General features: G+C 40.7%; 1 protein-coding gene and 1 long non-coding RNA gene across 2 annotated transcripts in view; one reads left to right on the top strand and one right to left on the bottom strand.

The window, feature by feature from the left end:
* Positions 1-25,424, top strand: part of LOC129416905 (ALK tyrosine kinase receptor) — a 723,819-nt gene that overhangs the window by 624,084 nt on the left and 74,311 nt on the right. Inside the window, exons 9-10 of the mRNA XM_073869493.1 lie at positions 5,035-5,201; positions 14,035-14,129. Of these exons, the coding sequence (XP_073725594.1) occupies positions 5,035-5,201; positions 14,035-14,129 (262 nt within the window). The remainder of the gene's footprint in view (positions 1-5,034; positions 5,202-14,034; positions 14,130-25,424) is intronic.
* On the bottom strand, positions 17,423-18,397 carry LOC141365297 (uncharacterized). The gene is made up of 4 exons (XR_012370532.1): positions 18,332-18,397; positions 18,133-18,183; positions 17,733-17,800; positions 17,423-17,608 (listed from the first exon to the last, which is right to left on the bottom strand). It is a non-coding gene; the product is annotated as an uncharacterized lncRNA (long non-coding RNA).

Here is a 25,424-nt window from a genome sequence, read left to right as displayed (position 1 = left end):
AAAGGTGGTAATATCCTGCCCGATGAAGGATACAGTGACTGGCATATTAGTGCAGGTAGTAGGGGAGAATTTAGGAGTAGTAGCGCCCACCAGGGCTCCCGACATCACTGATGGGCGAGGGTTTTTTAACGGACAAACTTTTGCCATATGGTCGGGCTTGCCACAGTAAAGGCAAAGGGCGTTGTGAAGCCTGCGTTCCTTCTCCTTGGCTGATAAACGAAATTTACCCATCTGCATAGGTTCAGGTTCAGACGAAACAGGGCTAGGAGAAGGCTGTGACTGGCGAGGAGATAAGAATGTTCTGGGTTGTCGTAGAGCTCAACGCTGGGAACGTAAGGACCTGCAAGCTTCAATGCGGAGGGCCAGATTAATAATAGCTTCCAGAGACTCAGGTAACTCGTGTGAAGAAATCTCATTCTGAATGCCATCGATAAGTCCATCCACAAAGCGCCCCCGGAGGGCTTCCTCATTCCACCAGCAGGTGGCAGCAAGAGTCTTGAATTCAATAGCGTAGTCTGTCACAGACAATCCCGATTGGGTGAAACGGGTCAGGCGGGCGGCAGCAAATAATCTCTCCATGTCACCTCGGAATTCCTCGAAAGAACGGCAACAGGGGTCCTGGGAATCCCAAACAGCGGTGGCCCAATCACGGGCCTTACCGACCAAACGGGTGATGACGTAAGCCACTTTGGTGCGTTCAGAGACATAGCGGCGGGGCTGAAGAGCGAAGATTAGTGAGCACTGAGATAGGAAAACCCGGCAAGCGGCTGGATCTCCGTCGTAAGGTGGAGGGTCTGTTACATGGGGCTCCCTTTCAGATGGAGATGAAGATGGAGAACGCTCGCAATTTAAGTTAATAGCAACCCGCAAATGGGCAAAATCTACAGGGCACAAAACTCTGCTGCTTGCTGTGAAGAACCAAAGTCAGATGGCAACAGTCTATGGAGGGAACAGAGAAACTTAATAGTCCAACAGCGGGTAGTAAATCCACAGCGGGGAGATATAAATCCACAGACGGTAAATCAACAGCTGGATATCTGAAATAGTCTGTGCCTTGTGCTTTTCGCTAATATATTAAAGTCAACAAGACACGACAAGACACGATACGGCGACATACATCAAATGATGGACTCGCAAATACTGAGGGGAATTAAGAGAGCTTTATACTTCTGCCGATTGGGAATAAACAAGCTTCAGGTGAGATGACGCGATGAGGAAATCACAGAGAACCAGAAACACCTGTGTGAGACGCGCGTGTGAATCTGTCAACAAACACAGGGAAACAGGGCATACAGCAAAGCAGTAAGACCGAAATCATGACAATATCACTGGGAATATAAATTGAGTTTCAGTAGATTTACTGGTAGACAGTGATGCCACAGTTACTTTGAAAAAGTAATCTGATTACTGATTACTCCTTTAAAAAGTAACTAAGTTACTTTACAGATTACTTGATTTTAAAAGTAACTAAGTTAGATTACAAGTTACTTTGTTACATTCCAGTAGCTGCCAACACCCCCACTGCCTCAACATTAAAAATGACAACCGGTTTTGCCAACACTCACCTTATTGGAAGTGCATTTTTAACAGTAACGTCAACAATGTATCTCCTGACATTTTAAGTTGAACTTTTGTGTTTTAAAAAACAAAAAAAAAAAAAAAAATATATATATATATATATATATATATATATATATATATATATATATATATATATATATATGAGTCTTTCTTGACTTCACTTAACATAAATAGGGAAGAGCAGGGGCCATTTTCAGAAAAACTTAATTTTAAAAGCTAATGTTTTAGAAAGAGATATATTTTTGCTGTGGTCAATAACTCATAAGTGTGGTCTATCAAAACCAGCTGGAATTTTGAACAAATGTAAAACGACTTCTGTATAATTTCACTTTAAACAAGAGTAGTGAATTGTTACACAATAGATTTTTGTGTTACACTTGTTTTTATAAAATATATATGATTATGACCTCTTTAATATGTAACTGCAAACTTATTTTGTCATTTATCTTTGTAAAAAATAATTAAATTACATTTTTATTTTAAATTTCAGTTTTATCAAATGTTTCAAAAGCAACCAACAGTACAAACTTAAATTGCTGAGACAAAAAACATTCAATAGTTTGAACACTATGAAAATAAAATTAAATCAAATTAGAATAATATCAATTTTTTAACATATTATACACAGTATTAGCAGCGGGACAAAACTAACAAGTGTTCCTTTTGACCCGACAGGATCTACTCACAAAATAAAAGTAAGTCGAGTTTAAACTCGACTTACTTTTATTTTGAAAAACTGAGAAGTCTTCAGGATGTTATATAGTAAATACCTTGTAGAATTATCAGTATTGTAACACATGAAACGAGAAACACAACGCGTTGTAAGAAAAAAAGACCGCTTTTGGAATATACTTATCATGGTTGAAAACACAGTTCTGGATCTACACGTGGAAATCGGTGAGTAAATAACGCAATATTTGACAACTCTTCAGAGGTTATGTGCTAATATGCTGTCATAGTGAGATGCAGATGTTATTATCAGGGCTCGGAGAAAATCGCTTTGTTACTTTCGTTCTTCAACTCTCCCACACTTACTGGTTTTGCACTGAAGTCCAGCTTTTGTTGTTTGGGTAGTGGATGAACTCCTGCTCACTGCTTCGCACCACCGGGTGGGACTTGCTCTTAAGTTTGACTGTCTGTGCCGTGCCACGACTCCAAATGTTTTTTTTTTATTTGACGTAGTGTTTTTGTAGCTGCATCTCTCTTCTCTCTCTATTGTACGTTGTTTACGTTTGTGTCGCTTACACGTGACCTGAGTTGTCCTCGTGCTGAAAACGTGACTTGTCCCACACCTGACTTCACTTCCCGAGACGCAAGAAGAAATATACAAGAAAATATATATTTAACTAAGGAAAATTTCAAAAATAGTAACGCACAGTGACTTGGATAAGTAACTTTAATCTGATTACTGGTTTGGAAATATTAACGTGTTAGATTACTCGTTACTTAAAAAAGTGGTCAAATTAGAGTAACGCGTTACTAAGTAACGCGTTACCGGCATCACTGCTGGTAGAGCATCATGGTACAAAAGCAAAGGTCATAGGTTTAAACATAGGAAACACATACAGATAAAAGTATTGATTGAATGCACTTTAAAGGGTCAACTTTCAAGGTCCAGAAAATGCAGTAAAGACATTATCAAAATAGTGCATATTTTTTGTGTGTGACGATAGTCTCACATGTGTATAGCATATCGAGCAGTGCATGCTGGAGTTAATCACAGGTGTCGTCCATCAACCATAGACATACACTCACCTAACGGATTATTAGGAACACCTGTTCCCCACCAGGTACCACTCATCTTCACTACAAATAGGAAAAGGGGGCTAAAATTTGCACGAGCTCACCAAAATTGGACAGTTGAAGAATGGATAAATGTTGCCTGGTCTGATGAGTCTCGATTTCTGTTGAGACATTCAAATGGTAGAGTCAGAATTTGACAGAATGAGAACATGGATCCATCATGCCTTGTTACCACTGTGCAGGCTGGTGGTGTAATGCTGGGGGGGTATGTTCTTGGCACACTTTAGGCCCCTTAGTGCCAATTGCGCATCGTTTAAATGCCACGGCCTACCTGAGCATTGTTTCGGACCATGTCCATCCCTTTATGACCACCATGTACCCATCCTCTGATGGCTACATCCAGCAGGATAATGCACCATGTCACAAAGCTCAAATCATTTCAAATTGGTTTCTTGAACATAACAAAGAGTTCACTGTACTAAAATGGCCCCCACAGTCACCAGATCTCAACCCAATAGAGCATCTTTGGGATGTGGTGGAACGGGAGCTTTGTGCCCTGAATGTGCATCCCACAAATCTCCATCAACTGCAAGATGCTATCCAATCAATATGGGCCAACATTTCTAAAGAATGCTTTCAGCACCTTGTTGAATCAATGCCATGTAGAATTAAGGCAGTTCTGATGGCGAAAGGGGGTCAAACACAGTATTAGCATGGTGTTCCTAATAATCCGTTAGGTGAGTGTATGAATATATGAATATATATGCTCAGAAACACATAGGGGCTGCTCCGCTCACAAATCGTAAATATTCCACATGTTGAATATTTACTATCCCAAATCTTGTTGTGTGTGGGGAACCCTGAGTAAAGACGCGTGAAACGAAACGATACCATATAAGAAAGCAAGCTGATGAAACATGAAACCATAATAACAGTCATGGTGCAGCAGGCACAGTCCAAAGTGAGATTTTGGAAAAGCAGTCCATTTAATGCCTTAATTCTTCATGTCCATTGTTCACTATGTTTGTTTACTGTGAAGTCACGTTTGGCCGCAAAAGACATTGCGAGATCTCCATGAGATTTCCTGTGAGATTTTCTGTTTGTGAAGTTAATCTGATGGTGTGTGGTGTGCTGTCATGACCACATAGTGGCACTCCACACACTGTAGGAACAAAAGTCTCATGTTTGTGGTCTCTCATAATTTAAAAATCTGATAAGATTTAAAAAATATTTTGGCGTGGCCCTAGTTTAACACAGATTTGTGAACAATATTTGAGAGAACTGGGATTTTTGTGTACAAATAAAAATTGTTAGAACTTTGAGTTAAGCTTATGAAAAATAGGGGCAAAAACAAATGACTGACCCTAGTGTTTATATCTCAGGCATGCGCTGCTTTCATGAATACGCATTGGATTATTCTTGAGTGAACTAAAGCACAAAACAAACCTTACAGATTTTATTATAATCCAGTTGGACTAAAAAAACCTTTTGCACCCTGACTCTTTGAAAGCTGTGCAAGAACAAGCCAAAAGGAATGGCACAGAACAATTTTTAACAAGCTTTTGCATCAAACAAGTAGAGGGTGATATATCTGAGACTAAATCACTTTTTTTTTACATTTACTTTTTTTACTTTACTTGCAGGGTTAAGTCTTCATTTGAAAAATATAACAGTAAGTGCTCAAGTCTGACTTTGTGATCTCTTTTACAGGTCAAGTTCTGGGTGTGTGGCTCTACAAATGGAGTTCTCTCCCTCTGGATTATAGAGAACAGCACAGGTCCCGAGGCCTATCACAGTCTCTGGAACTCAACAACCGAGGCTAATATGGGGAAAGGGTGGAAACTCATTACCATACCTCTTTTTGGATTGGTGGATCTGTAAGTCTTGATACAATTTTATTCTGTATGCTGTCTGCGGAAAAACTTTGCACATGAGATTTAAAACTTATCGATGGCATTATTGTGTATAAACAATGGTTAGAAAGAATCTGGTACAAATATCAGGGCTGCCAACTTTTGAGTTCGACTTGGAGTGAGATTTTTTTGGGGGGGGGGGGGGTCAGCTTGTTGTACTGAGTGTATAGTCCTGAGCTTATAGTCTATGTTATTATTTTATCCCATTCTATTATATTTTTCCTTCTAAAAAAGTGATAATCAAGTTCTTAAAATCGAATAAATACTGGTCTCTGTAAAATGTATATAACTGCTGATGACAGCAGATTTGATTCAGTTAATCCGCTGCATAAGAAAAGATGCATAAAGCTATGATTTGTGATTGATTGGTGCTAATGTCACACTCAAAATACACCAAACCAAATAAGTACTCTGAATTAAACTGAGGCAACAGATAATGTGCATGCCAAGCCCATATTATATTATGCATATAAATATAATTGTTTATAAATGTCAAATATTAATTGATTTGTTATTTTATTAAAAACTGTCACAGCAATGCAGGCTTGTACTGCTCACAGACATGCACACATAGGGTATGAATACTTATCTGTGTGCGTGGAATCCGAGCAGGTCTATCTTTTTTCCAGACCTTGATGATTTGTTTGATAGAATTTATATATGCTGCGCTAACTGATCGGCTTATGACCTTAGAGTACCGCGAGAGCAAAAGTAAAGGCAGACCAGATAAAATGAAAAACCCTTTGCGGCAAAGTACCAGCAAAATGAGAAGTGGTGGTACGCAAGAGAAAGTGAATGTACGCTTAAAAGCCTTACATAAAAAAGTGCAGGACTGTCTGGACCACTGGTTTAGTTACTTACATCTTGTGCTGTTCTTTCACCACCGCTAACAGCCTGAAGCATCTTGTAGACGCGCGCTCGTTCTGTAGTTTGTAGTTCTTGCTCCGGCTTCTGTGAACAATAACTTTACCTTCTTTGATTTAATTGTCCATCACATCCTTTTGAGGTAACACTTTATTTTACAACCCGCAAAGTACCGCGTAATTAAACCGAATTTACAGCATACCTATTTGTAACAACAGGGTACCTCTACAGTACGTACTTGTAAGTATAAGGGAATAAAATGTTAAGTTTGGGGTAATAAGGGGGTAAGAATATAAAGAATTATAAATTATTTATACTCTAAGTATTTTATAACTACAGGGTACATATTGTTATATTACGTGGTATATATGACTTAGTCAAGTCTATGGGGAAATTATGTTTTATTTTTTTATTTTTTTTAATGTGAATTTTTCATACTGAATGTTGTATACAGTCGATGTCTATGAGCCACATCGGCAAATAAATATAACAGCACATCACTTTTATTTTAGGTAGCCTATATTACTTGCTTTTAATAACAAAAGTCCAGCTGATTTAATGTGGTTATCTTTTTTTAAGGTAAGTACAATAAAAATAGCAACTTATTCCCTATTTACCAGGAAACTCTTACATTTGCGGACATATTTGAAGTGGTGCTTTGCAATTAATTTACTTTTATTTCACAATAATGACCACAAAGCAGCACGCTATTTGTTTATTTTTAATAGGTGTTATCATTGGTAGAATAAAACTTTGCAACATGTGTAAACACAAGTATTTTAGCTAAACATAATTTATGCAATGACAAACCAGAATGAAACAACAGCAGATATCAGCTCCCGCTAAAGCAAAAGACGACTACATGCGTAGGCTACTGCGCAGGTGTAGAGCGTGCGGCCGTCTGCAGGAGGTTTGCTGGAACGCGATCCTGAAGTTAAATTTCTTTAAGAGGTTTTAAAAACTTTCTACACTGTGGATTATGGCTGTGGGTGATGTGAGCAGGATCTGCATGCTGGGTAAGGTGACAGGTTTTGTTAATACATGACTCACGCATTTCAAACAACGGGTAGCTTTTTCAAGACAGTTTAACAGTAGCAGCAGGTAAGCTAGCACATAAATTAGCCTAAAGTTAATAGCTGGCTCAGAAAACATCTCGGTTAGGGATGTAGCCCTCGTTCCCTGAAGGAGGGAACGGAGACGTCACGTCATGACCGACGAATTGGGAACTTGCTTAGAGGGACCAATCTGCTTCGATAACTACTAAAACCCCAATGAACCTGGCATCGAGACATCTGCACAACGCCGGCGCCGCCCCGCCAGTCGCGCACATAAGCAGCAGGTGCAAATATGGAAATTAGCTTCTTTTTTGCTGAGAAAGCCGGGAGAAAGTAACCGGCCGACAGCAGGGAGCAGCACCTGTGGCGACGGGACGTGACATCTCCGTTCCCTCCTTCAGGGAACAAGGGTTACATCCGTAACCGAGACGTTCCCTTTCAGTCGGTCACATCGTGACCAACGAATTGGGAATCCCTACCAAAACGCCACTAGGGGCTGACCTCTTCCAGTGTCTGCAAAAAAGCCCTCCAAATCCACTTAAGGAATGGAGAATAGGATAAGGCAGAAGGCCGGGCACTAGATGTTCCTTTAACCCCACAGAAGTGCCAGCGACTGGGAAGCGCCCCACCTGAGCGGGATAGGAACGCTGCGGAAGCCACCACCCCTCTTAAGGGCTAATGGTGGACGAAAATATCTTAGTTGATAAAGGACAGCCGTGGCTGTGTAAGCAAAGCAGTGCTCTGCTAAGGGAAATGTGGGCTGGTAGGATTAACCCCACGGAAAAATACTCACAAAGGAACCCCGCTTAGGGGACGCAATGTGGAGCCCGAGCCAGACACGTAGGTTTGCGAGGATACAGCTAGTGAAAGGCTGACAGCCAATGCTCCACAACATAGGCTGCCAAGGCAGCGGAGGAAGAACAATTCAAACCATTACGCATTTTTTTTCTGATGGCCTTCCATACTGACACTGCTATGGAGCATCAGTCGGAGGCTGCAAGCCGACTTGTGAGTCTGCTCTCTGTGCTCCCCCTGGTGAGGAAAGAACACGAGAGGATACAGGCTCGATACGAACACTGTAAAATCTAATGAACGTATTAGGGGTCGCCCAACCAGCAGCTCTGCAGATGTCTGTTAGCGAGGAACCACAAGCGAGAGCCCAAGATGAGGCAACGCACCTAAACACTATGTCGTGCTGGCCGACCGATCTGCCATTGATAAGTGAGCAGAAATACCGGCGATATCAACTTTAATGGTGGAGGGTGACAGCCTACGCTCCAAACGGTGTTGAAGATATGAAAGCACAATGTTAATGGGGCATTCTCGGGGGTCCTTGCGCCGCGAAGAACAGCAGTTGACGAAAAGGTTCCATTTAAGCGCGTAAGCCCGTCTTGTGGACGGTGCTCGTGCCGCGTTGATGGTGTTAGATAACGCTTACGATAAATCACCTAAACCTTGCGCGTGCTCAACGACCATACATGGAGATCCCACAGGTCGGGGCGCGGGTGCCATAATGTGCCAGGGAGGGGCTGTCGAGAGGAGCATTAATTCTGGAAACCAATTCCTTATCGTCCAGTAAGGCGCGACCAGTAAAAGGCTCTCCTCGTCCTGCCTGACCTTGCACAGTGTCTGTGCGATAAAGCTCACTGGAGGGAATGCGTATTTGCGCATCCCCCGTGGCCAGCTGTGTGCCAATGCATCCATGCCGAGGCTGCCCTCGGTTAGTGAATAAAATAGGCGACAGTGGGTATCGTCCGGCGACGCAAATAGATCTATCTGCGCATGACCGAACTTCTTCCAAATTAGTTGAACCATCTGGGGGTGGAGTCGTCATTCGTCGAGGCGCGCAGCTCGGGAAAGCACGTCTGCCGCTGGTTGAGTGAACCCGGAATGAAAATGGCACGAAGGGACCTCAGATGCTTCTGACTCCAATGGAGGAGATCACGAGCGAGATGCGACAGGTGACGAGAGCGCAAAAACCGCCTTGACAGTTGATAACGCAACAGTCGCAATGTTGTCGGTGCCGGCTGATACATCCTTCCCTCGCATCTCCGTAGCGGAGCGTACGAGTCCCAGATATACAGCCCACCGCTCGCGGCAATTGGGGTGCTATGCACACCCCTGAGACTGCAAGCCCGTCATATGTGGCTGCTCACCCCGTGCCGGGGGCATCGTATGTGCTACAGAATGCCAGGAGACCCAACTCAGGGCATATCCTGCCCTCAGAAATGCTGGGTCTGACCACCAGGCATGGATTAACGCACGGGCCTACCGGGCACTTGCCCAGGGCACTGGGCCAGCAGGGGGCCCTGTCAAATTTACTGTGTCTATTATTTTCAAGTAAATATTTTAATTTTATTTTCAGTGAAATTTTGTTAAATATTGAGGAATAATGTGAATTTTTTTGCAGTTGCAAAGTATTAACTAGTAAATAAATCAAATAAATAATTTTAATGTATTGCTGCGCTGTTGAAAGGGACATCTAGAGGCGAGTGAAAAGCATTGCGTAATATAAAAGTCACACGTAGAAGACGGTTACTCAAAAACCAAAACAAAAATGAGTTTAAAACCACACTCAAGTGGATCAATGAAAAAAAAGCACAAAAGGACAGCTTTTTCTCACCATGCCAGTCAGCAATTGTGAAGGAGAATGTTCATTTTCTCTAATGGCAGGAGTAAAAAATGAACTAAGAAGCAAAATGTGTCAAGGACGTCTTTAATGGCCATTGAATGCGATCTTGTGAGGGAACTGGATTTTGATGATGTGGTGGAAGCGTTTTCTCTGAGGAAATCGAGAAAGATACCCCTCAGCTAAGGCTAATTTAAACCAACTTTTTTTTAAACCAACCTTTTTGTTCTAAGCTAGGGGCTGGACACACCAAAGCTTTTACGCCCGCGGCCGGCGCATGTTTTCAATTGATTCCAATGGAAACTCTGCGTTTTTCAAATAAGCAAGCAGCTAGCGGGTTTTTTCCGCGCTGAAAACCGGCGTTCAGGGTTTTATTCGCGCTCAGCACTGAGCGTCGAGAGTTCAATATTCAACTTTGAGTGAAAAGCTCCACTCGTCTTTTTGATGGAGTATGTTGTACAGTATGTTGACAGATACTGGTGAGATATAAATAAACCAATTTGTGGTGTGAAAGTACAGAATATTGTGTGCATTCTCTCCCCGTGTATTAGTGCCATTGTTAATCCTGTATGATGGGGCATACAGGCAGAGGCGAACCAACACTTGAGCCCTGTGCATACAGGTGCAACGCTGTTGCCCAAAAAATTGGTAAAGGGGGCCTTTGAGACATCTGTGCTCAGGGCACATCATCACCATAATCCGTCCCTGCTGACCACAGGGTAAAATTGAAATGATATGCAGGTGTAATGGTTACACGGTGTATGCCGGTGCGCCACGCTCTCCTCGAGACTGGATCGTAAAGCCAACGCTGAAGCGGTCTCATATGGAGCAGCCCGAGCGGTGTCACAGCCGCAGCTGCTGCCATATGCCCCAGGAGCTTCTGAAATTGTTTCAGAGGGACCGCATTCTCGAACTGAACCGAGGCAAGTCAGAATTGACTGGATGCGCGCTTCTGTAAAACTTGCCAATAAATCGATTGAGTCTATTTCCATACTGAGAAAAAAGGATCCTCTGCACGGGGCAAAGTTGCTCTTTCCCAGTTGACCTGACGATTTAAACAAGCAAGATGCCGAAGCATTAAATCTCTGTGGTCGCGCACGTCTGCCAAGAACGAGCTATTATAAGTCGACGTAAATAGCAGAATGCGAACAACGCTCTCTCTCGAAGGTTTTTATGTCGTAAGTAGCACTTTCATGGAGCCACGGGGAGAGAGAGACAGCTCGGATGGTTGTACTAAGTATTGATATGCCCACCCCATGAACGCAGATCGAAGAAACGGTCTGAGGCGAGGGGAGATAGACACATGAAGTACACGTCTTACAGGTCTAAGGCTGCAACCGATCTGAACATTAAAATTCATGCCTCGGCGTTATCATCCTGAAGGATCTCATTTGTAGAGCCGGTGCGTAAATCAAATCGGTTGTAATCCGCCGCGTATTTTGGGTACTATGACATAAAGGCTGGAAAACCCTATCATCATTTCGGTAAGAGGGACCGGCTCGATACGTCCTTCGCCAGCAGGACATCGACTTTTGCACGCAGTACATGTGCATCGGAAGCTTTCACTGTAGTGGGTGAGAATTTGGGGGTGTGAGAACTCCGGGTCGCCCGTCTCGGGCCACTTAAACTCCAGATTGTCACGGGAAGCAGCTGAGCGCGCGGGGCGAGCTGCTGACGACCGGTTCCCCTGCGCTGCTAAGATGGGGTCCGAGGAGGGGAACGGAGGTGGCCGCCGCAGGACGCCGACGGCGAGAGGCAGACTGAGGAGCCGGCGTTGGTGGACCAGGGCAGCTCTCTTCCGACGGGGCACGACCGCGGAGCTGTAACGACTCCCCGGGCTCGCCGAAGAGGCCGGTCTGTGAGACAGGAGCATTCAGAAAGTTGTTCTTGTCTGCGTCCGTCGTGTCAGCTAGACACAGCCAAAGGTGGCGATCTTGAACCACTGTGGTGGACATCGCACGACCGAGGGTCGTGGCCTCCCTCGTGCAAATCTGTAAAGCTTTCGCTTGGTGAACCTGCAGCAACGCTATTGCGTGCAGGGCTGAAGCCGCCTCTCCGCATGCCTGGTGGGCAGCGCCCGTTAAACCGGACGACTGTCTACAAACACGGGAGGGAAGGGTTGGGCGGTCCTTCCAGGAGGCAGCGGTGCAACCATTCCAAGAAGAGCAAGTAGCTTCTCAGTAGCAGATAATGCCGGCTTTCGAAGCGAAAAAGCTAATTTCCATATTTGCATCTGCTGCTTATATACGCATCTGGCGGGGCGGCGCCAGCATTATGCAAATATCTCAATGCCAAGTTCATTGGCGTTTTAGTAGTTATCGAAGCAGATTGGTCCCTCTAAGCGAGTTCCCAATTCGTCGGTCACGACGTGACGTCGTAGTGACCGACTGAAAGGGAACTCAGTTTTTTGTCAAGGCACAGTAAAGAAACATTTACTAAAGGCTTTCATTTATGTTTTTTATATGTAATGCAGACCAGCATTTGTAACACGACAGACGACATCAACTCAACATCCGAGTGGACAAGAACACCAACAGAGGAAGCCAGCCGCAAAAACAACAAAAAATTGTCATGAGTTTTTATTTGAAATAAAAATGATGTGATAATAAACATTAAGTGTTGGCTTAATTATAGTGTTTTAAAGATGTTTTGAAATAAGTTGTTTTAAAAAAAATAACAATATTCTGTATGTTTATGGTATTTACCCTATAACATTTATAACAAGAGGTGAACAAAGCACCACTTTAGTTTACAGCCGGCAAATATGAGAATTACCTGGTAACTCCTGTATACATATACAGATCAAAGAGGTACAAGTTGCTATTATTTTTATTGTGCCGTTATATTTTATTTGCCGACGTGGCTTGTAGACATCAACTGTAAGCTATACAATACACTTCATCAGGTAAGTAGCAATATGAAAAAAAACATATTACCCATAGACGTAAGTCGTACATACCACGTAATATTACAATAGGTACCCTGTAGTTGAAATACTTAGAGAATAATTTTCCATATATTCTTACCCCCTTATTACCCCAAACTTAAAATATTGTTCCCTTATAACTACAAGTACGTACTGTAGAGGTACTCTGTTGTTACAAATAGGTACGCTGTAAATTCGGTTTAATTACTCGGTACTTTGCAGGTCGTAAAATAAAGTGTTACCCATTTTGACTTTGACGAGCGTTTTTAGACTGCTGAGATCGAGGCAGACCAGATAGAGATTGGCGTTGCACAGTATTTACAGTTATACTAGGCAATTATTTCATGACTTTTATTACACACCACGGGGATCTCAATGGTGGGCACGAGCCTGCGTGAGAAAATGGATGTGTGGCATGAGAATGGCATCAATTGCGTGAGTCTCATGCTGTATGCGTGAGGGTTGGCTGCCCTGCAAATATATTAATGCAAATTGAAGTTTCAGATGCATAGCCAATAGGTTTTCACTTACTCTTGTGCAAACTGTACTCATTTGCCTTCAGTTTTGCTTAAACCCACACAGAAATTCTAGTAGATCTTACCGGTGTCACATCCCTGCCTATGGGACCAGTAGAGTACCCGTATCCCTCGCTTATCATATCCCTTCCTCTAGAAAAAAAGGTGGATAAAAAAATAGATGAGTCCCACTATATATCCTCACCTTTACTCCAATTAGCAGCTCCTCTTGGCTTATAGACATAAAGGAGAATAGTGGGCTGTTACATCTCTACATGTTTGATTGGACTTTTATCAACCCCTCACAAAACCCCCACAATTCCTTGCCCCACAACATGTATTCTTGTTATGCCGTGCCTCACTAATCACAGTCCAGGGAGGGCGAATAAGATTCTGTTCTTGCATGGGCTTCTTCCATTTCTTGTTTGAGGTCCACTATTTACCATGTATTCAACTTATGCATAGCAGCCAATCTTCATGCCTTGTGACCCAAGGTAGACAGTAGGGTAGAGCAAGTGGATGATGCATAAAGAATTTAATGGATTGGGACAAGAGTTTTGCATGTAAAGCATGTGCATCTGCTGGTGTTACTGCTGTATTTTCATTGCCTTTAAGAAACTCTTTATTCAGTATTAATGTCATTTCAAACTTTTGGGTGAAGATGTTTTTTATTTTAAATAAAGTAGCAGAATTAGCCATTTATTTTCCAGTTAGGCTTTCGGTATGTTTTCTTTTCAATACATCAGTTGTGACAATTATGGCTGTTCTCACATGTAATTTCTGCTTTTCCAACTCTTTCACACTTTAGGTTTCACCTGCAGTTCAGTGCAGATATATCTTCCAGTGCAGGAAGTGCCTTTGCTGTGGACAACTTTACTCTAAGTATGGACTGTTTCCTTGAAAGTGAGTTAACTGTATTTTTACTATTTTTAATATTTGTCTTGATGTCCTTTGATTAAGAAAGATGTCACTTAAAAAAATAAATAACAGTTTAATTAAGTAACTACTATTTACCAATTCTATTCATAATCATATTAAAATCAGAGAACGGATTTGTGTAAAATTGGCACCTAATTATTATTTACATTTTATTTTCCTTTTGTTTCATGATTTCAGTGCTCATACCTAGAAGTGACCCTGTGTGGGTGTATGATGAGACTTTATAACTAAATGACTTAATCTGTTATATATTAGCTAGAATTTGCCAAACAGGCATTAAACTGATTTATTCTGTGCAACCAGTTAGCAACCACTTAGATCTATATCTTGATGGTGTTTTCATTCTAATCACTACAACTGGAATGGTTAGATGCAAAATGGGGATTATTTGAAAGAATTACCAACATTCACCAAACTACTGTGGTATACTGATAGAGTGTGGTATAGTATAGTGATTATTCAATCAAACAAAGCCATTTAGAAATGTACAGTAATTTGAGCTTGTGGTTTCGAATAATCACAATCTGTGCTGAGGCTAAAGTGAAACCCACTCTCTGTGCAGTAACTCGGTCACATCAGTTCAATAATGACACAATGACAAGACCTTTAAAGCGTAACTAAACCCCTGGTCAGAGCCTGACTCCACCCACTGGCAATATTTGAAAAATGCAAGAAAAGTGGGCAGATCCCAATGGCGATAGAGGGGACGAACTAAGCTCGTACCAAGCATGTGGTGAGATCGTAACAAGGGCGTGGTGAGCTTGAACCTGCTTACGTCACAAGTTACTTTTTGGACCCAACGTCCAATAGGAAAATTCAACTGCAGTAGCCACCGTTTAACCTGAAGAGGGCAGCACTCAGACGTTTTTACACCATATATTGTAGTATTGAAACACTTAATATCCAAATGTCAAAAAAGTTACTAAAATCAATGAACAGCCCTAATAAACCATCATTCTTACAGACCATTAACTAAATAAAGTTGGTTAAGGGTTTAGTTACTCTTTAAGACAGTGCTAAGTGGACATTTAACAAGTAGTCTCCCGAATTTCACGTTCTGATAGTGAGCAGCCTGATGGGCTCTTTAAATGGTTTTGAAGGAGATCAGCTCAGGATACAGTGCAGTGGAGAAAAGAGCAAGAAAAACAGCGATTAATGGATTAAATAAAATAATTTAGACTGTGTGACCATCTTCTTCTGCTCATTTGGTCTTGAATATTCTACTCAATGTTTCATCTGAATCATTTGAATTCAAACCATACATTTGTCCTTCCAGACACTGGTAACAATTAAAGGGACGATTTACCAAATTTGCATTAAGCTTTGTATCGTTAGAAACCCAGTCATGTTTTTGAATGGTGGTGCATCATTCCCTCAGTTTCCCCTGAGACGGGAGTAATACAGATTACAGTGTTGCACTTCCTTCTTTCAATGATGTAAAAATCATTTTGGGTCATTGAATGAAGGAAGTCCTATATCTTTATTGAGGGTGTAAGACTACAAACACTCATTCCTCATTTTTTCCGGTGGGGGGTGGCTATGGGTGGGACCTACTCATGCTACAGACCTATTTCAGTGGGTGGGACTTACGAAAATACACGAACATAAACGAAAAGAAACGATACAGCTGCCATCTTTTTGGAAGCTAAGCTAACAGACCCTGTGGAGCGAGCCAGGCTTCATGTTACAAAAATAGTGGAAAGTAATCAATATGATATGGAAGAGGGTGATTTCGCGAGCGTGATGCTCTAATCTGTTGTTTGTGGCTACCTTTATGAGCCACAATACAGCGAAGAGCTGCGGCAAGAAGCCTGGGGAGGAGGCCGCAGATCAGGATATGGACGTTTGTGTGGTGAATGATCCCGGGGAAGAGAGGTACTTTGCGTATGGGCTTGTTTGTTTCACAGACGCATTTCGGCTCACGAGCAAGGTGCATCTGTGAAGTAAACATATTGTGCGGTGTACAAGTTTGTGTGCAGGATGCGACATTTTCTTCTTAGGGATTATTTAGACGTTTGGCCAAGCACTCTCAAAATTAAATAAGAAACCTGCTCCTATGACACAATTCGTTTGTGTGGTGAACCAACCACCCAAGCTTCGTACCGTATATGGACAGCCGCATCCTGGATGCATATTTTAGAATCATTAACTGGATGCCACAGCCAACGCCTGCAGGGATAAACTGATGTCTGACTATAAAGTGAGTGTTTCTATTTTCTTTCTTATACTAATGTGGCATGTATGTACACAATAGCATACAGCTGAGTGGTGTTCTGGATTAGTGGGAGTGGCTTGCAGAGTTGTGCATTGTGGTGCATTGGGGGAGTTGTAGTTTTCCACACAAATGCACCCTACAGTCACATTCTGTCTTTTCTCTGTCAAATAGGTACCAAATTCTAAATTTATGTTACATTTCGACTACAAAATATGACCCACTTTCAATAAAGATGAATGTTTCAACGGGTGAAATGTCTCTTTAAGGAGATGCAAGACCCTCCAAAGCCCTATTCGGACGGTAATTATTTATCGTAGGGATGTACACTGTAGAAAAATTGCAGTAATGCAGCTGTTTGCAAGTAAGGGCCATACATGGGCCACAACTAAATAGCCCATAATCGGCCCAAACCTGGGCCAGAACAAGTTCTAAAATTTGTACCAGTTCTCAGCCATAGGTCAACCATATTTAAATTAGCATTTAACCAGAACTTCCAAAACTGAGCCATAACTCAGCCTAATCTTTCCCAAATTATATTAATAAATAAATCACACGAAAAATTACTTTCAAATTGTTTGCCTTTTTATTAATCAATAGCACACAAGTCAATAACACTACAACATTGTATTTGTTAAAACTCTTCTACTATAAACTGCCAGCAATAAACAAAAATACTAGTTTGTTCAAATACATTATTGGCATGAATCTAACACCAACAACTTAAATTACAAAGCAATTTCATCCTTAGTAAACAAACAAAAGTTTAGAACAAACTGATAATAAAAAAAAAAACTTTGTGACAGTTACATTTGTGTGTGAAACATAGTTTGCCCAAATTACCAGCTATACACAAATACAGAAGTTTTCATTGAAATTAATATATTAGCATGAATTGAAATTTAAATGAATTACTTAAAAGTTAGTTAAGTTAATTAGAAACTTCATGTGTATGTGAAAAACCAACTCTACAGCCAGCTTCACGCAAAGATACAAGTTCCAGTTAAAGTATTAGCATGGATCAAACTTAGGTTCAAATAAAACAAAAATGAAAACAATACAATTAATAAAAATGAAAAAGAAAAAAAAAATCAAACACTAATAATAATCTATGTGTATGAGAAAGTGTTCCTATTCAGGATTGTCCTCAACAAGAAGTACAGTACTGCTTTCCAGCGTCTCTTTTCTTCTCAGCTCCTCTTTCCATAGATGTAAACATTACAGCAGCCCACTGTTATATAAAAGAAAACAGATGCAAATCAATAATTGTTATGAAGCAAAAGCCATATAATAAAGTAATTAAAAGATGATGATACTTCAAAACAGACAGTTAGATAAACAATTAGAAGATGAACCTTTTAGGATGAACTGCTTCTGTTTTCTTCCTCAAGTTGCTTTGCATGAAAGTGTCTGCGCTGAATGTCTAAATAAAGTAAAACATAGCTTAGACCTTAAAGACGTACTTTCATTTAGATACAAAGCAAATGAGATTTGTTCTAAGCATGTACTTAAAATATATTATATTAGTAATATCCCAATTATTATTTACCAAGAAAATTAAGTAAAATCAATATAAATGAAAGAGAGAAGAACCATATACTGCACGGTCAAGGTCTTCACAATTGCTGTCATACTTTATCCACCTATGAGAAATTCAGCTTTGCAGATATAATTCTAAGATTTGTCAATTATTGATTCTGGAAGCAAACAAATTAACATTACATTAAATGGTGGCCCTGATGTACTGTCACTAACCTGAATGTCACCTCCTCCTGTCCTGTCAGCATCCTTGTCCCACCTCTTTACCTGAAGCAAACACAGCAGATGATTAGCAGAAAATAATTTCACAGTATTCCATATTCGAAATATTTGTATTTTTACAATTTTCCTTTGTATTCAACAATGCAATTTGGTTAACTAAAGTAATGTTAGGCTATTGTCAGTTCTTACTCACCTAATGAATGAAACCACTGTCCAGCTCTCTGTATTTCCCAGCTTTCACTGAAATCACAATGTGACTATTTAGCCTTATAGAGAGCAATCTTTTAACATATAAACACAAAGATGTATGAGCCTCAACATTTAATTTACCTTAATGTGTCTATTGGAATTTACACCCCATCATCCTTCTTTTGTCCCACTCCAGAGTCGTCATGTCTTGATGAACACAGACATGCTTTCACCAAAAAAGAAAATTAAACGTTACAGAAATACATTTTCAAATATGTTTTTTTATATAAATGGTCTAACATCAGGAAGACCAGATAACCAAGTTCGATTACTTCATTATAATATGATTACAGTTATTCTTAACCTGATAGAAAACAGCTAATTTAATATCAATATAATTGTCACACAGACAATATAACTTAACACATTACGTTACACACGAATCACGTAAACGTTTGCATCCCTTAATACGTTTGTTAGACATTTAAACAAAAATCATTTTTATGATTGAAAAAGTTTAAATATTAAAGTTACTTACTGGTTATCTTTCATCATGCTGCCTTTGAAATCTGTGTGTCCGTTATGATTGATTGACGCGGCGTAACTGTTACTCCTGTCCTGGCGGTAACCACGCCTATTGGTTAATTTGATTGGCCACCGCTCAGCTTGTGTTAACAGGAAAGCTTGTCTTCTGTTATGTGATTGGCCGGTGGCACTTGCCTTTTTTTTTTTGATTGGCCATCTCAATCATTTTTGACAAGGTGTTCGACGTAATGCTGACTTGCAGGAACTGACAAACGGATGACATTAAAATACAGCGAGAGTGATTTGAAATCAGAATGCTGTCCATGATCTTTCAAGTCGCTCTCGCAGTACTTTGATGTCATCCGCGTGTAGGTTCTTGTTGCACTTCATAAATAAACTGCGCATACGGACTACCGGCACATCCGGGAACTTGACTGTAAATTTCGGCACCGCCCCTTTTTGGGGGAAAACAGACCAGACCTTCCATTGACTTCCATTCAAAATAGCGGAACAAAGCAACGTTTTTACACAGCTGGCAGGCGTAAATAACTTATGAAATCACTCAGATTAAACATGTTGAGTAATTATCTGTCCACCCTGCCTGCCATAGAGCGCGAAAGATACATTAACACATTTAATTTGGTCAATATAAAAACATGTCCCTTTCATTCTCCCAACATCAAATTTGACTCTGTTCCGATGCCTCGGACAAAGCCGCCCCCTGCGAGGCAAGCCACGTCGGGCTCTGGGTGCCCCGATCTGAGGATTACTGTGAGGAATTCCCCGGCTAGGCAACAACCCACCGAGGCCCTTCACTCCTCGAGGCTGCAGCCAGTAGAGATGCCAAGGGAAGCTGACTGGCTACTTACAGGCACACTGTCCCTATCTTTCGAGTCTCCCGTAGATGACCGTATATCAATCGCAGCATCGGAGGGCGAGTTCACCTTCGGGACAGGTGGCGCGATCCGAATCTAACCCAGAATTGATGGCTATGCTTGGCCAGGGAGGTCGGGCTCGAGTGGAGAGCCTGGGCCCTCCAGGCTGGACGATGCAAACTCCTCCTTATCTAAAATGTTACAAAAGTTCCTTTTTACCAGACAATCCTTGCTCTCACCCCGAAAAGAGAGACATTAACAGAGTACACCTATGTTCTTAGTCTTGGGCCCTGTGCTAAGAGACTGAAACAAGACAACCCCCATTGCTCAACAGAGCACCCACCTTCTGAGTCTCCCACTGAGAGGGGCAATAGCAGATCATCGGAAAACCAACCAAGTTTCTGAATCTCTCTTTGAGATTTTACAGCTCCTCGTTCTGAGTTTGACAACAGAGACTGAACCAGATCGACCACAAGTTCTGAGTCACTGGCCTATGCGTCCAGAGACTAAGTGGATTACACCACGTTCCGAGCCTCACATCCTGAAGGGCAATCACAGACGTCTACAACAAGGTGAAGCTCAGAAGAGCAAACCTTCACTTCAAGGGACCTTCATCTGCATGTTCCAGATTTGTTAAGGACCTTCTGCACCGGCTACAGGACCGTGTCTGCGTGTTCCAGATTGCAAGTATCCTCTTGGTGCTTCCTGGAGATCACAGTTTATACAGCACTTTGTGTTCAAGGCTGTTGAACTGAACCTGACTCTTTCCCTATTGCAGCACGGAAAAGCCTGACACGTGGCTGACAGGCCATCACCGGAACACTTAGTCAAACGCACAGAACGTAAATATCACATATCCAAACCTCTTTTCTGAAACCATGGCATTGGTCTATTTTATTAACTATTGCATAACTGATTTCTTTATTGTTTAGCAGATAATTCTTTAATTAAAATAAGGTTTTCATCTTATCAGAAACAGGAAACATTCTGCCATAAATTCTATTTAATAAATTCTACAGTATTCTATTCTTCGCATTTTAGTTTTCATCTTTATGTATTCTTTAGTATTTTAGTATCATTTAGTAGTGTTTTTAGTTTTATTGTTTATCTTTTGTTAATAAATTCCATTTTATTACCACTGTGTCTTCCTTGTGTTGATAATACAGTAAAAGGGTTCTACAAGCTAGTCAAAATCTCACAAAATCCTTCAGATAAATTAGATGACAAACAACCTCTAATTTACAAATTTTATTATTTGTTGAATGATTTATAGATCATTCTTATTGTTAAAGTGAAATTTTTTAGCTGGTGCCCCAAAGTAGAGGAGGGAGGGGTCATCTGACACACACATGCACACACACTTGAGGTGAAACCTTTAGTGTCCTGTGTATGGCATACCACCCAGTTGTTGCCCGTGTAAAAATCAGTAAATTAATTTGTGCCCTTGTCAAATTCACTACATATGTGTGAAAGGGATCGACTATTTTATCTTTATTTGTTGTATAGTGCTGTAATTGCGCAATATAAAAGATAATGGAGATTATTATGGGATAGACTATACAGTAGCCTATTAAAACTAAAGGATTTAATGTGTATGAAATTGTAATTGATGACTGGCACTTTGGTTCTCACAGTGTGATAAAAACATAATTAAACACAATAAGATATACATCTTCAGAAGATCTAGGAGTCGAAAAACAGCATGTAAAGTCTTTCTCTGGTAGCATGGAGAGAGTGCCACTCATGTAAAATGGCTCACTTGCTCCATGAAATATCTGGCCAACAATTTGTATCTGATACTATTTTCTGATTCGACACGGCACTGTGACTTCATATATTTTAGCCTCTCCTGTCTCCATTTAATATGGCTGTTCTGAATGTGTATGCAGGGGCAGACTGGTCATCTGGCAGACCGAGCAATTTCCCGGTTGGCCGACATACTTTTAGGCCGACACATCTCATACTTTTACAGCCCATAACACTTGTACATTGCGCATCACTGCCCATTTCTTTCTTTTTTGCTTAATTTATTAATGGCACTGCAAGGTGCAGTGGCGGTTTAATGCATTTTTCAAAAGAATTAGCGAAATATGTTTTTATCCTAAAAGGAAATGAGACTTCCCACGAGACACAGAATCAGCACCAAATATTTTTCGAAACACCTTTTTCCAATTCCAAACCAAATTAATCTTAATAACTACCATTATTTATTTATAAGTAATATATTATTGTTATTACGTCTTGTCGCTTGTGTACAAATTGACCTGAAGTGCCGTTAAAATATATTTCTTATCAAGATTTGTTTTCAAGAAATGGCTCATTTTAATCCCAACAGCTTTTGTAATAATGTTTCAGTGCAAAAAGAAAATATCAAAAAGTATTCTGATATTCACAGCTTGGTAAAGCCCATTGAGTCCATTTTTGCAAAGACATAAGTGTTGTCGCCTTGTCATATAAGCTTCATCTGTGACTAATAATGGATCAATTAGGTCTCAGGTGTGTATAAAAAGAACCCCAGTACACCAGACCTTTACATCAACTGCAACTAGACCTCTGCAAACATGCCTAATATTCACCCTGAGACTAAAGTTTTGATTATTAAGAGCCGGAAGACCAGATCCACTGCTGATGTGGCAGACACCTTCAATGTGTCTCAGCGCCAAGTACAGAGGATAAAAAAAGATTTGAAGAGACTGGAGACGTTTTTTGACAAGCCCAGGTCAGACAGACCCCGCACAAAAACAGCTGTTTGAGAGGACCGTTTGTTGGCTCAAAAATCCAAGGCCAGCCCATTTTCCACTGCAGCAGAGCTCCACAAGACCTGGTAACCTGAAGTCCCTGTTTCAACCAGAACAGTTTGTTGGATTTTGTCTTGAAATGGCCTCCATGGTCATAGCCAGCACTAAACAAAAGACTATTTGGCAAAAAACTGTGTGGCATTTGCCAAGGCCCACTGCCTGCCAAAAGGATGGATGCTGGAAAAACAGAAGGTTGATTTTTCAGATGAATCTTCTGTTGAATTACACAGCAGTAGCCTTAAATATCGCCTTAGATATTAAATATATACAGGAGACCTACTGGAGCCCGCATGGATTTGAGACTCACCCAGAAAACAGTGAAGTTTGGTGGCGGAAAAATCATGGTCTGGTTACATCCAGTATGGGGGTGTGCGAAAGATCTGCAGCAGGATGGTGCTCCATCGCATACTTCCATCTCCACATCAAAGTTCCTCAATGCGAAGAAGATTAAGATGACATAAGAACATATAGAAGAGAGTTCTTAGTTAAGCCAATGCCTGCTGACTCCCTATGGGTTGGAAAAAAACTCCTAGGAGAAAACCCTGTAGGAAAAGTCTTAGGTCTGTGATCCCTGGGCATACATCGGCTGGGCATCACGTAGAAGGAAGGCCAGTAGATCAGTGCTGTGATGAGCTACACGGCAACAGGAACTGGGTCTGTAAATCTCAGAGTCCTCGGGTTCGAGGACGAGGCAGGGAAAGAGAAACAAAATCCTATTGGCGTATGAGGTCATTTGCATGTAATGCAAGTGTCATATGGTATAGTGGTTGAATATCTGCTTGGTCCCGGACAAGCTAACTATTGCGACATAAGTTTATTTACTACACAAATTATGTGAATGCTTTGTTAAAGACAAATGTTTTTAGTTTAGATTTCAATTGATCCACTGGGTCTGATTCTCGAACATTGTTGAATAAATCATTCCAGAGCTTACGGGCTAAGTAGGAAAAGGCTCTACCACCTTTACACACTTTTGATATTCTAATTTTGCGACTGCAGTGTACTAACTATTATCAGCTTATATTGAATTTAGTTGGACTTGATAGCAGAGGTGGACAATACTTAGTTACATTAGTTACATTTTCCAAGCATCTGTGCTTTATTAGGTTGTTTGTATTGGGAAATACATTACTTCACTACATTCTAAAGCACAGAATTATACTGTGTATGAGTTTAATATTGCATATTAAAATGTATTTAATACATAATTACATTAAAATGTTGTACTTGAGTAAAAGTACTTTAATTTACTTAAATATTAAATGTAAAACAAACACGTGCATTAATTAAATGTAATAGAATAAAAAGTATGATAATATGCTTTGAAATGTATGGATAAAATAAAATAAAAATACTTGAAAAATACTTTTAAATAGAAAGATAGTGACCCTAGCAACTTATCAACCCACCTGTGGTCTGTGGACACTGGCATGAACAATCTATTTATTTCTCCTTTCTGTGTTTTTTGGCAGTCTGTAAAACGGTAGTTCTGAAATCTTGTTAATCTATTAGTACAGTCAATCGCACAACAGCTTTTTCCCATTTCGACGCGTTTTCTCCGATGTCACGCTGTACTCAAATGCTGCCGTCTCTCTTTTGCCACTCAGTGGGCGTAATCGCAGTCCCTCTTGTCGACAGTGATGTCATGTGCATACCCTCTATTCTTGAGGTCAAAAAAGCGTGGATAAGCTTCTTTGCATTTGATGGCGTATTTTTGAGATATTCCTAAATGGAAGAATGTTATGTGGCAGATGACATATGACTATCGAAAGATAGATTACTGGCGAACATCACACCTAGGTTCTTGAGTGTGGAGGATGGCACAACAGTGCAGTCATCTATGGGTAACATGTAGTATGACATATTTTTTTGGAGTTATTCGGTTCAATAATAAGTGTCTCTGTCTTATTGGAATTTAGCATAAGGAATTATTTGTCATCCATTTATTGATATCGCTAATACAGTCTGTTAGCTTAGAAAAAAAACTGGTGGGTTTCGCTAGGATGTGAGGAGATGTAAGGCTGGGTATCACCTGCATAGCAGTGAAAACTTATGTTATGTTTCCTGATAATGTCTTATTGAGGTGACATATATAACGAGAAAAGGACAGAACCTAGACCTGATGTGCTATGGTGGGGCCTTAATCCTGACTGGAACTTTTCATACGTACTATTATTCACTAAAAATGTGCATAGTTGGCTTGCCATTACTTTTTCTAGTTTTTTTTTTTTTTTTTTTGAAAGAAATGGGAGATTGGTCTAAAATTATTAAACTCTCCCTGGTCAAGGTACAGCTTTTCAATGAGGGGTCTAATAACTGCCAGTTTGAAAGCTGTTGGAATGTATACTAGTTCTAGTGATGAGTTAATGATATTTATTGTTGGGTCTGACACTACAGGAAATACATCTTTTAGTAATTTCGTGGGAACAGGGTCAAATATGCACAATGATGATTTGGATGATTTTATTAATTCTTCTATTGTAGTGGCTTTAAATGACTCAAGTTGTTCATGTGGTAATCTAGTGTTCAGTGTACTATTGTGTAAAATGGTGGCTGTTTGCATAGCTTCTAGAAGTACCATGTATGAGGGTTACTTCATGGCTGGATGTCACAGTGTTGCCCACAGCATGGCATTGATTTTACAGACAATTGGAAGCATTTCTGAAAGATACCTGACCTGCTTAAGAGAGATGGCCACCATCCCTCCCGGGAAGGAAGTGCTGTACTCTGGAAATCTATCAAATAGTCTTACTTGTGATAATGTCTGACTATCCAGGGCCCAAGTCAGGAAACAGACAGATCATCTTAACCGTCCGTCTGTTAGCTGCCTTGACATGTCAAGAACACATATATCCCAGCAAATAGAGTTTATATTATCAGAGTATCAACACATCTAGAC

The sequence above is a fragment of the Misgurnus anguillicaudatus genome, chromosome 7 (assembly GCF_027580225.2).
Source record: "Misgurnus anguillicaudatus chromosome 7, ASM2758022v2, whole genome shotgun sequence".
In the NCBI taxonomy this organism is placed as follows: Eukaryota; Metazoa; Chordata; class Actinopteri; order Cypriniformes; family Cobitidae; genus Misgurnus; species Misgurnus anguillicaudatus.
This window is presented reverse-complemented; position numbering and strand designations above follow the sequence as displayed.